This window comes from Toxorhynchites rutilus, chromosome 3 (genome assembly GCF_029784135.1).
Source record: "Toxorhynchites rutilus septentrionalis strain SRP chromosome 3, ASM2978413v1, whole genome shotgun sequence".
NCBI classification, from domain to species: Eukaryota; Metazoa; Arthropoda; class Insecta; order Diptera; family Culicidae; genus Toxorhynchites; species Toxorhynchites rutilus.
In genome coordinates, this window is record NC_073746.1 from 10,030,644 (window position 1) to 10,044,047 (window position 13,404).

The window sequence follows — 13,404 nt, forward strand, 5'->3', positions numbered from 1 at the left end:
TTGAACAGCAGAATCAGTACGACTTAAGCACAAATTATCCGAAAAACATGAATATGTACTGATTTAATAATCGAACGGAATTCGCAAGAATAAAGTGACGTTTAGAAACCACGTGAAAAAACACATTCGTATGAAAACTAGAATGGCCGATTCGTTCGAATTGTTCAATTTTCGAAAGTTCGAATGAATGGATTTGATTCGTACGAAAACAAGAATACAAATGGTACATTCTTTCGAACGATTTCTTTTCGTTCGAAAACAAGAATGAGGGTGATAATAATGGCAGATAGTGAAACCGTCGAAAGCCGCTGAATGTGTTTTACATCTAGCTCCTGCTGCGACTTGTCATTGTGAAAATCGCGCGGTAGAGCCGTCTAGTGTGCTTCCACCATAACTGATAAATGCCTATTATCGGTAAATGGAGAATAATTAATCATACGCATCAACTCAGATTGTGAGCTAACGCCCGAATTTAGGCAAAAATATTGCTCGTTGCGTCGGAGAGGAAAGCGAGTGATTAATGCAATCGAAAGAAAACATACCTATTTTGATCGTCAAATTGTTAACTTCCTTTACTATATTTACTGTTCATGTTTTACGGAAAAAAATGCTGGATAAATTCTCTGTCTAATGATATATAACACAAAATACGTCGCAATAACGTTTCCGAGTAATATGAATTTGAAAACTCTCAATAAATCATTACATTTTTCGTAGAGTGAGCCCCCTATATAGAAATCAATGACATAGTCCTATGTCAAAAAAAATTGATGCCGAATGTCTTCAAATTGCATGGAACGTCAAGGTTGTTTTTTTTTGACGTAGAACTACGTCTTTCAGGAAGGGTGCCAAATCAGAAAACAGGTCACGTTTTTATGAAACAAAGTTAACGTTAATAACTATTTTCACTGTGAATTCTCATGATTTGCGTACCAATCAAATCGGAAATTCTCTAAGATTTGTTTGATATGCTATACATTACATTTCACTAATCTCTAAACGGTTAAAATTCATGAAAAGTGGAAGACCTTCCTTTTTTCCCATACATTTGTTCTGCCGATCTGTGTGCTAACCGTAACCCGTATTTCGAATGCTTATAACTCGAACATTTCTTAACAGATAGGAAAGATGTTTGCATCAATTGATAGGAAATATTTTTACGCGTCTATCACAATTAATAAAATGTTATTTTTCATAAGATGAACAACTGAATAACTGTAAAATGCCAAGCGTTATCTAAACGCCCTAACTGCCAAGTTTCGATTGGCCCGATTTACGGTTTCCCCAACACAGACTTCAAAATCAATGTGCCTGGGGGAATTCGCTTTGCAAAAAAAATACTTGTAAGTCGGGGGTATTTTTGTTCCCACCGAGTTGTGTTTCTCTAACACGGACTTCAAAATTTTTGTGCCTGGGGGAATCTGCTTTGCAAATACATGCATCTCGGGGGTGTTTTTTGGTGTTGAGTACTTTTGTACTCGTTTGTCGTTGTGCAGACCGGAATATGTTTCCCTAAAACGTACTTTTAAACTGAGAAGCCTGAGAAAAACGTCATTTCAGATACTATAGGTGAATGAACTTTCGCGGTTCGAGGACTACGTAAACATGAGATGTACAATAATTTCAGATGGATATGTAAAATACAATGATCGTTTGACAATTTTTCTGTTCAAATATTTTGGTAGTTCTAGGCGTCACATCAAACGTAAAAGAACGTTCATCAAATTTATTTGTAACGAAGAACATTACAAATTACAAAAATTACAAAAATTCCGATGCATACTAAAATAATATTCGAAGTGGTAAACAAGTGGATTGCGTAATATAATTGCTTAGTTCTACGTCGAAAATATGCGGTCGTGTCCTAGATACAACCCCTCACAATTTTTTGTCAAAAATTGACTTCAGACAAAAAAAGATCAAGTGCCAAAAACCCAATTTCAACAAGAAAAATTCCCAGAAGGTTTAAAAAGTACGGAAAAAAAGCGGGAAAGAAAAAAGATTAACAAGAATAATGAAGTTATTTTCATTCAGTTGTTAATTAAATTTTAATTATTTTAATTTTTTTATTAATGATTTTTTAATTATATTCTCATCCATCATCCATCTGAATAATGTTTCAAATCATGCAGCGGGCCGCATAAGTAACTTTGGAGGACAGCAGGTTGACCACCATTGCTCTAGATTTCCAATTTAATTACCATTGTCATCAAAACGTTCAATTTATAAGCGAAAAAACAAACAATTGCTTCAAAAAAGTTCAATTATTTATTTTATTAAATACTATTTTAATGTTTTGAAATGAAAATAATACATCTATTCTCGATTACGATTACTTATACATGTCCTGATCAAATAAGGTTGCGTTGAACGATTTCTGTAGGTAGCGGGCGGATATCGACCTACAATTTTAGAAAAAGGTAACACGGATTCAATTCAACAAATTATGACTGAATGTGTGATGCGATCTTCCTCGACTCGGAAGAAATACCGATAATATAAGGTCATAAGAACTTAGAAAATAAGAACTACTTTGCAAACCAGCCCTTTCCGGAACACTCTGGCCAGCTTTGTAGTGTCCGAAAGGCCTAGGTTAACACCAAAGGGAAACAAATTGTACTCGCGGGAAGTACCACAGCGCATTGTTAGTCCTATCCTCTCGTCAGATTTGACGATTAGTTTGGAGTTTCTAATATTATTCATTCTGCTAGCGAGCCCAAATGAGTAATTGAGCCAGAATGGGCAGCGGTGCGCTTTACATCTGTGGCAACTGATCGATCGGAGTGGTGTATTTGAAATCCTCCGGAAACAGTTCCGCCGAGTGTGGATACATCAGACGATAGGATTGCCGAATGGTAACATCGGCCACTCCCGCAATATCGCCAATCTCTTTGTGTGTCCGCTTCTGATCCGAAGCCTGTGATGCCATATAGATTGCCGCAGCGGCCACCGAAATCGGAGACCGGCCAGGTACAATGTCCATCTCCACTGCCTTCCGAGCGATATGTGTTGCCGCTCGCTGCACTGTATTTGGTAAATCTGCAAAAAGGAGCGTTTGTTTAGATGTACCCAAACGTGCCCAAAAAAGGGACAATTCATCTTACCAAGGTTAGCACAGAAACGTGACATAAAGTCTGCGGTCGTAATGAGATCAACCGATGTGGCCAAGGCCTTCAAGGTGAGCTTGAAGCACCGTCCAATCTCCTTCTTGCTGATCTTGCTGACGGCGCAAATTTCCTTGAAAGTGCGCGGGACTCCTTCCTGTCGACAGGCAATGTACAAACAAGCGGATGCCTTGGCATCGTTTGAACGACCCTTCAGATTTTTACCATCGTGAACCTGCTTGAAGAGATTGTTCGCTCGATCAACAATGGTCTTCGGCAAGTTGATCCTGTCGGCCATTGTGCTGATTTCCTTGAAGGCGGCTATCAGGGCTCGATCTGAACTGCTCATTGTACGACGGTTTTGATATTTGGCGGCTGAAAACGTTAAAAATAAACTATTAGCCGTGTACAAACTGCCAACACCGGACGAACTTACTTCCAAACGCATCAAACGAAGCAGGACCTGTTCCCGGACCTATCATTGTGGACAAATCACCCCCGCTGAGCAACGGATTCTCTGGACCACCAACACGAGACGGATCCACACCGGCTTTTTCGTTACTAAATGTTCTCCATTCAGAACCAACGTCAATTACTCTGAAACGGAAGCGATCTAACATTGAGTTCCTGTCCATATATCCTCCGTATAACTATTACTCACCTATCACCAACAACTAAGCCACAATCGGAGCAAATCATATCTCCCGCGCGGTAATCCTCTATCAGCACAGCGTCCGGATGTGCATAGCAACAAACCTTATTTAGGTGATGATCTCTGCAATTAAGCGAATGTAAATATTTACTACCACCCTTTGGTCGTAACATTGTTCTTAATTAAGTTCATGTTTGCTCTATTGCAATGTAAATTTGCTCATATTTCGGGAAAACAAAACCCGATTTCCACCCAAACAGCATCATGCTGCTGTTTTGTGACTTTTAAACGCATCAACATCAGTCCCTTGTTTCGCACTTTTTTGCATTTCTCACTTACCTTGAAGAACTTGCCATTTTGTTGTTGTTTGTTCGAGGTGGCGAAATACTTTCGCCTTTTATTGTAAATATCTCACTCCTGCCGTGAACTTCAACCCTTCGAGCGAAAGTAATCGAAAGCAAATGTTCCCAAAATTAGATGACACACATTCGGCTTGGTTGGGGTATTCCGCGATTAGGCACTTATATTTACAGTTTCACTTCGAGTGGCGTTTTCGTCTTGCTTGCGTTTCTCTCGCCCGTTTGGAATGGACTCTGCTGGCTGTCTGACTGACACGACGTACAGAATAAGGTAGCGTACTCCCGATAGTAAACTAGGTTGAATGTAAACAAGTGACGTCTTTGTTATCTGCATTTACTTGAGAAAAGCCGATAAAAAACACTGTTTTATTGCAAAATATAACAATTCAGAGCGTAAAATCGAATACAAAATGTCAAATTAACTCATTCGCTTCATTCCTATAACGCTCTGTACACGCTCTGTACTAGTCGATAGCAATGACGATTTCTTCCGAAGTACACACCTTATATGTAATACGTCATGTTTGCCGTGTTTACCTGAAACTCGTCTGCCAGCTGTCGCGGTAGTCGAAGTATAGTAGAGCGGGTAGGTATAGCCAAGACGGGTCTATGGTACTAGGTGAGGCCGTTTCGCCACTAAGTTGGTCAGGGGAGCGGTATATGAAAACAGTACGGAAGAAAGCAGAAGGGGAATTATTTGCTTGTAGCGTGAAAGAGACAGACTGATCACGAGTGAGCTTCAGCACTAGCGTATTGTGTTTTGTTTACAAACAAAGCACAGTAGACTTCCAAGATGGCTGAAGAGTGGTTTTAGCAAGTTGGCCCACCTTAGGATATACTTCTAGGCGCCTTGGTCGAAGTATAGTAGAGCGGGTAGGTATAGCAAATTGAAACAAGGTTTATATTGGAACATATGCGCATAATAAAATACGTTATTGATATTCATCAATGATAACGTTATTATTTTAATTTTCTTGCCGAGTTTCTGCGGCGTTTTGCGTTCGTTATATACTGAGACGAGACATGACAATGGGGGGCCGATTCCGGACCACTTTTTCTGTCAAACTCGGCTCCTGCTTGGTTGATGAGGAAAATCAGCCATATGGCACCCAGCATGTTTTTGGTGCCAACATCTCAAACGTCAAAAGTATTTGTTTTCTTCAAAACAGCGATCCGCGTTGACGCCATTTAGCTTCGTTTACTAGTTTAGGGGAGCGTCAAAGAGTAGCTGATTTTCAGTCGGAATGAACGTTTTCAAAATTACAATTATGAATGAAAATAAACTTTTCCATATCAAATTAGTATTCTATTTAAATTTAAAACATTTTTGTTTGCAGTTGGGGAATAGGTCTCATACGAAAATTGTTTATGCAGACAACTTTATATTATAATGAAAAAAATCAGTAACAATGTTGGAATTGTATAGCCATATGGTTGAATGAAAGTCAGAAATATGTGTCTCAAGTAATTAAATAACATGATGTGAAAATTTTGATTCAAATTTTGAAATTCAAAAACCGGCTTGGTGTCTTCTAATCTGATAGAGATTACACTAACGAGTTTGGGACCCAAATTATGGCCCTAATTTGAAGTCGCCAAAAGACATCGACACTATTTTTCTGTCATCGCGAATTACCAATTTACCACCATCTGACATATCGTGAAGTCGATGATGAACTTTTACAGCAGAGGGATAGTGAGATATGCGGTGACGGTAGGTAGAGTGCGATAGCGATAATCGTGCCATATACCTGAGGAAAATAATTAACAAAGATAAATATACAAAAATGGGATTTCCAACATTTTTACAGTGTTGCCAAATATATTCAAAATTGAACAAAAGTTTTATTCACATTTCAATTTAGTGAACATTTCTATTATCGATTCTTTGTATATTTTTGTTTCTATTACGTCCTGTGTTCCAGTTCCTGAAGAGAGGGAAACGCTATGTTATAATTTGGGAATGTATAATTTCATCAATATTTCAATACTGATAGTATTTGAACGATATCAGGGTTGAATTATAGAACATTATTCTCGTATACACTTCACGGTTAAAACGAAATAAAGTGTATTCGTTATGACAACGACACGGTGTTGACATCTGGATACGAAATTAATTTTTAACAAGGCTTGCTACACTCTATCAGATTAGCCGGCTCGAAAGCAGTTTCAAAATGCTAAAATATAAATGAAAATTTTTACTTTGCATTATTTATTTACTTAAAGCACATCTTTCTTACCCTAACTAAACCTATTTCCTATACACTTTTGATATTCCCACTAAAACTTATCATTATAGTATAAAATTATCTTCAGATACAATTTTTGTAAGAGATTTTTACCACATCAAAAAAACAAAGTTATCCATTCACATTAAACACTAATTTGATACTGAGAAGTTAATTTTCATTCATAACTTTTATTTGAAAAATGTTCATTCTGCCTGAAAACCCATTATTATCTTTGACGCTTCACTAACTCGTAAAACGAAGTTCAATGACGTGTCATTTACTACGTTTTATTTGTGAAGTGTATACGGTAATAAGGCCCATAATCTCTTAATAAATAAAATGAACCATAAATTTGATTCATGTACTTCAACATATCATACTTTTACTATCAAATCTACGTTTCTTAGTTTTCTTTGCTCTCTCCACATTTTTTTTTCATAATTAAAATAACAGTGTGTGACATTCGGTTGAATAATTAATACATAAAACGGTACAACTTAGAGAATCCATTATACAAAGAACACCTATTTCTCTCATGCGAAAATAATCTCTCGAAATTGTCGTCTTGCCTCCCTGTTATCTAGCACTTGGCCGGCGAAATACAGAAAGAAGACTAACAGTTGTCACAAGGGATTGCTAAGATGGCCGCCTTTTAGTAGCCAGCATAGAAAATCATGAGCATAGAAATCATAACATAAAATTAAAAATGATGTGCTCCGCGCGATTCTTCAGCTGTAATTTTAATTGCAAATCGTCAAGAAAGCTTCCGGATGGGTTTCCAAACATCGCTTGCCAGGTTATATTAGGCTGTCACAAAAGTCCTGCGGTATTTTTTTTGAATTTTCATTTGTTCATAAACTTAGTTACAATCATCTGTTTTAAGTCAAATATGCGCCGTTTTGTTCGATGACTTGTTCCCAACGAGATGCCAACTTCATAATACCCCTGTTATAGAAGCTCGCTTCCTTATTGGCAAAAAACTCTGATAGCCAATTTTCACAATGTTTTCTCTTTTGTGGCTAACTTCTGACTACCTAGCTCGTTCGCCATGGACAAAAACAGGTGGTAGTCACTTGGTGCAAGATCCGGACTATACGGCGGATGCAAAAGAATCTCCCATCCGAGCTCTCGGAGCTTCTGGCGCGTCACCAAAGAAGTGTGTGGCCTGGCGTTGTCCTGATGGAATACAATGCGGCCTCTGTTTATCAAAGATGGCCTCTTCTTCATGAGTGCTACCTTCAAGCGGTCCAGTTGTTAGTAGTACAGGCGTTTGGCCATAGGGAAGCAGCTCATAATAGATTATTCCTTGACAATCCCACCAAACACACACCTTCCTGGTTGTTAATGAGGGCTTGGCCACCGTCTGAGCCGCTTCAGCGGGCTTCGACCACGACCGTTTGCGCTTCACGTTGTCGTAAGTGACCCACTTTTCATCGTCAGTCACCATCCGCTTCAGAAACGGGTCGATTTTGTTGCGATTCAGCAGCGATTCATATGCGTCGATACGGTCAAAGATGTTTTTTTGCGTCAACGTGTGTGGCACCCATACATCGAGCTTCTTTGTGAATCCAAGCTTCTTCAAATGGTTAATAACGGTTTGATGACTTATCCCCAGCTCTTGGCCGATGCTACGGCTGCTACTATGCCGGTCTTTCTCGGCTAATTCAGCGATTTTGTCGCAATTTTCGACGACAGGCCTTCCGGAGCGTGGCGCATCTTCGACGACCTCTACACCACAACGAAAACGTTGAAACCATCGTTGTGCGGTGGAAATGGAAACTGTATCGGGTCCATAAACTGCACAAATTGTATTGGCAGCTTGAGATGAATTTTTGCCTTTGTCATAGTAGTACTGTAAAGTATGTCGGATTTTCTCTTTATTTTGCTCCATATTTGCGACACTATAACTCACGAACGACTTAACCAAACAAAACACCGTCAAGGACCATCTATATATAGCGCGCAAAAATACCTTTCCAACAAGCTATAGTATGACTCGATACAATGAATACAACTAGAACTACGCGCTTACAACGACACCTCGCGGAAATACCGCAGGACTTTTTTGACAGCCTAATATTTTTAAATGTCTTCGTATGGTACGAAAAAATGTCTTCAAATGTCTGCACATTGAAGGAAACTGAAATTCATAACTTAATTTTGAACATTGTTTGATAGATTATTCAATGTTTATTCTAATTGATATTGTTGTACATCAGGTTTCATTAAACTTATGATATATATGATATAAATATGAACAAAGAATATATTGCGCAACTGCGAACAAAATTTTATGAATTTTAAAATGATAATTGACTTGATAAACCTCACAATGAGCTCACAATATTTCGAATCCTCGAGCGCAAATGAGAAATGTACATCTCCGTTAGAGGATTATTCAGATTTCTTCAATACTTTCCATCCTTTATAGCTGTCTTTGGTCTACCGATTCATCGTAGCAGCTGAAGTAGATCTTGAGTGTGTCGAATCTTTCTAGCATTCTCCCGACTTCTGCCAACAGAGATAGCATTGGTGTTCCACTGGGATACAACATTTCGGGAAGTTTTAATTTTTGCATTCTTGAAATTATTCAAACTTTACCATACGAAGTGGACATACATGAATGCCTAGCAAACATTGAATCGTATAACAGTGGGATCCAATTATAACCAAATATAATGTCGATAGAATTGTACATCGTGTACACTGCGTTTTATAACTGTAGAACCACTCCATTTTTTAACCACATGAATGAACAGAGAGAAGTGCAACGAAGTAATTTAGAATCATTGACTACTGTTTTTGCATCAAAAACAATTTGTTGATTGGATAATTTTTCACCAATTCATAAAATCCGGAAAGTCATGGCATGGTTTAATGAATGGGGGCTTCCTATTCTGGACTGGTCAGCTTGTTTATCAAATTAAGCCCCTGTCAAGAACTTATGAGGAGTAATCGTACGAACAATAAAAGCAGTTTACAAGCAGTATGAGTGATTTGAAGAGCTTAAACGAGCAGTATTCTCAGCGTAAAACGAGATACACACCAAAACATGGCGCAGCTTGATCGAAACTTCTCTGAATGGGTTATTTGAACTGATGGAGAACTAAAGATAACCTACCAGTTAGAAATTTATTGTAATTCATGACAAATTGACGTTAATTTTGTAAAGGAGTGAGAGTTTTTCCATCTGGTTCTATAGTTATGAAACACAGCAAATTTTGTTTTCTGAAAGTTTCGCGCCTGGACACAACAATAAAGTTCAAATGGCACTGGCACTTATAAATGAAGATAGTAATTGTATTATCCACTATATACTTTAATTAAACCGACTTTTTCATATCTCTGAAAACTCAGAAAAATGGAGTGGTTATGAAACGCAGTGTTTTACTAAAAACGAAAAAAATGTGAATGACACGATTTTATTTATCACTACAGATCGAGTTGTAATTCGGAATAACAAGCATTGGTTTTAAGACATACACTATCGTTAAATCGAAATCTAAACGAAACCGTTCAACTGCAAATCATATTATATCATATATGAACACATTTTACATCATTTTCAGAAGGATTTTTTAGCATATATTTCGCCATATATTACAGGAAAGTAAACAGTTGCGTTGAATGTTCTAATCAAGGGAAATCCTGAGTCTTGAATTTTTTTTTTATTTTGTAAACACCGTGGCAATACTACTGATATTTGAGAGAGAGAATTACTTTTCACGAATATATATTTGTTTATTTTTTCCTTCAGTTATTTTCCTCAGCCAGTTGATATGGAACCATAACCACACAACCAAACAAAAAGTAAATAATTTTGAAAGCTACGTCTCACGTCTCGCTCACAGGTCTTTTCATGAATGTGTCAACAACGAAACACCTATCGTTCAAGCATATTGGTTAGAATAACACAAAAAATTACATTTGATTTTCATGACAAGAAAACAAGTTGCATTTACTAGTTGCGTGAAACACCCAAAATCATTCACCTTATTGGGAAAATCCATCCATTTCCTACATCATTTACCCTACGTGGTGCGGACTCAATCCACTTCATTTTCAAGCAAATTCATGCATGTTTTCAAGCGATTTCTTGCAATAAATTTTCAGACCACCAGGGATGCCAGATTTACAAACATGTTTGTAAATTTACAGACATCTGTAAAACACTTATTTTTGTTGTAGACTTTTTGGATATAACAATATTTCACAGGTTTTTGAAAAAATAAGAGGCTCTATTCATCACATCAAAGATATTTGACTCACCATATGACATTTTTCCATAGTTTAGTTTGGAACTCATACACATAAGTACTTTTGTCCTGACATCATTGCAGACGAAAGAGAGTATACGGTTATGCACAATTAATGAAAAATTGCATTCTCTGCAGGTAAGGAAAAATCTTGAACGAAAATTGTCTCTGATAATTATTTTCTGTTCTAGATAAGATTGTTCTGCTGAAATGCAAGGAGATTTATTGAAAAATAGTTAAGTTAAGGTCAGGACTGTCTTCTGAGTATTTAAACAACATTGAATAAAAATTTTCATTCTATTTTCAACAACTTACATTCGCTTTCGGGTCTGCTTATCACGAAATATGGGTTACTGTTCGATATTGTAACCACAGACATGGTTCATGGCCGTGTGGTGATCTAAAACTTGTATAGCCTAGCATGGCGGATGGAAAATATACACTGCATTTTCTTATAAATTTCATCAACGATAAGACCGCAAGCCTTGGTGGATGTCCAATATATCAACGAAGAAATACTGATTTTTATAAAAATTAACAGCGCGTATGTATGTGTATGTATGTATGTGTAGATAGTTGAAACATTTAAACACACTTACAACACATAAGTTATTAAGGGGTCCGAAAAATCTATTTTTTTCACATTTTCCCAAAAATGACAAATGAAAATTAATAACTTTTGAATCACTGAACCGATTTAGATGATCGACATATAAAATTGAAACTAATGACAAAGCCTTTTATTGGAAAATATTTAACTTGCGAAAAAATAATTATATTTTAGTAATTATTGATTGTAGTCGTTTTTTATTTTTTTATGACTCTGGACTAGAGGGCGCTATTTTTTTTATATTTTTTCTTGAAAGCTGATGATTTTTTACATAACATATCTCGATATCAGAGATGCTATTTTTTCGTTTTTTAGATATGATTTTTCAAAGTTAACCGGTGGTTCGAAAAATCATTTTCCCCCTTTGTCCAAAAATAACTTTCCGCAAAAAATCATAACATCTGAACTACTGAACCGATTTAGATGATCGATATATTAAATTGAAGCCAATAAGCAAAATTTGAAAAATATCACACTTGCGGGAAGATTGGATTCTAGTAGCATAGGTCTAGTTTAGTCACATATGAATATTGATCGAAGACTTAAAACATGTTAAATTTACAAAATTATAACTTAAAAACGATAATTGTAGCATCTCTGATATCGAGATATGTTTGGTAAATAATCCTCAGCTTTCCATAAAAAATATAAAAAAATATAGCGCTCCTATCTTTATCCGAGAAAACTATGAAAAACTAACTCAATCAATAATTACAAAAACAAAAATTCAATTTTTCTCAAAAGTAATATTTTTTCAAAGAAAAATAATTCGTCAGCTTCAATTTGATATGTCGATGATATGAATCGGTCCAATAGTTAATAAGTTATGACTTTTTGTAGTGGGAAAAATGGGGAAAAATTGTTTTTCGAACCATCGATTAGTTCTGGAAAATCATATTTCAAAAACGAAAAAAATAGCATCTCTGATATCGAGATATTTTATGTAAAAAACTCTCAGCTTTCAAGAAAACATATAAAAAATATAGCACCCTCAAGTCCGAAGCCATGAAAACATTATAAAAACGATCAATAATTACGAAAATAGGATCCATATTATCTGCAAGTTCAATATTTCTCAATTAAAGCTCATTGGCTTCAATTTGATATGTCGATTAAGTGGTCCGAAAGTTATAAATTTTTGAAAAAAGTCATTTTGGGAAAAGTGGAAAAAATAATTTTTTGGATCACCCTAAAATGGAAATGGGCACCCGAATGAAAAAAATAAAAAAACACGAGTTTAATGTTTTGCGATAAAGAACAAAATTACCACTTTTGACGAAGATCTGAGAACCACTATATTGGTTTGGCATGGAATGGCTGTATATATATACAAAATACAATCTTACGTGCATCGCGATGTACAAAGTATTGATGAATATGTGAAAATTAACGTTAAAAGACATTCGTATAGATCTGCACACTTTTACAAACTTTTCCACATTTTTAATAGATATTCACATATTTTTACAGACTTTTTTTTAAAATCATCTGGCATCTCTTCCTTCCACTTTTTATCGAATATTTTCAAATCGCAGGAGTAAACATTTACGTGACTTTGACTTCGTTTGTTTTTATTTCGTTCGGAAAAACGTTATGTCAAAGAGAGGGGACATTAAAAATGCGTTGCTCAGTGAAAGACTGAGATGCTCTTTCAGAGATGCAATGGTTAATTAAACAATTGACGGAAAAATGCAGTTCGTTCATTTTATAATTTTAATTATTTTAGCCCTTGACAACAATACCTCTTTTATCATAAGAAAAATAACACTCCTGATCGTTGGATCTCTTTTGACATTTCAATTGGATCTTTTTTGACAGCCGTTTTGATTCAGTCCGCACTACCTAGCATTTACCTTATTGTTGTTTAGACCAAGGCGCCTAGAAGTATATCCTAAGGTGGGTCAACTTGCTAAAACCACTCTTCAGCCATATTGGAAGTTTACTGTGTTTTGTTTGTAAACAAAACACAATACGCTAGTGCCGAAGCTCGCTCCTGATCAGTCTGTCTCTCTCACGCTTCAAGCAAATAATTCCCCTTCTGCTTTCTTCCGTACTGTTTTCATATACCGCTCCCCTAACCTTCTTAGTGGCGAAACGGCCTCACCTAGTACCATAGACCCGTCTTGGTTTAGACATTTGATCATTTTCAGATTTCGTTCATTTCATTTCCGTTTGTTCCTATTCGCACA

General features: G+C 36.4%; 1 protein-coding gene across 1 annotated transcript; it reads right to left on the bottom strand.

Moving 5' to 3' along the window:
* Positions 1-2,245: 2,245 nt before the first annotated feature.
* On the bottom strand, positions 2,246-4,503 carry LOC129777070 (transcription initiation factor IIB). Its single transcript, XM_055783134.1, has 5 exons — positions 4,096-4,503; positions 3,766-3,879; positions 3,541-3,701; positions 3,105-3,479; positions 2,246-3,039 (listed from the first exon to the last, which is right to left on the bottom strand). The coding sequence occupies exons 1-5, from the start codon at positions 4,110-4,112 to the stop codon at positions 2,756-2,758; spliced, it is 951 nt and encodes a 316-aa protein (XP_055639109.1). The 5' UTR covers positions 4,113-4,503; the 3' UTR covers positions 2,246-2,755.
* Positions 4,504-13,404: the final 8,901 nt, after the last annotated feature.

What these genes read in the sequence shown, in the direction of transcription:
- LOC129777070 (XM_055783134.1), bottom strand. An exon ending in TTCGTTTGATGCGTTTGGAA is followed by an intron (nt 3,480 to 3,540) that starts GTAAGTTCGTCC and finishes TAACGTTTTCAG; the next exon opens with CCGCCAAATATCAAAACCGT. An exon ending in ACGTTTCTGTGCTAACCTTG is followed by an intron (nt 3,040 to 3,104) that starts GTAAGATGAATT and finishes TCCTTTTTGCAG; the next exon opens with ATTTACCAAATACAGTGCAG.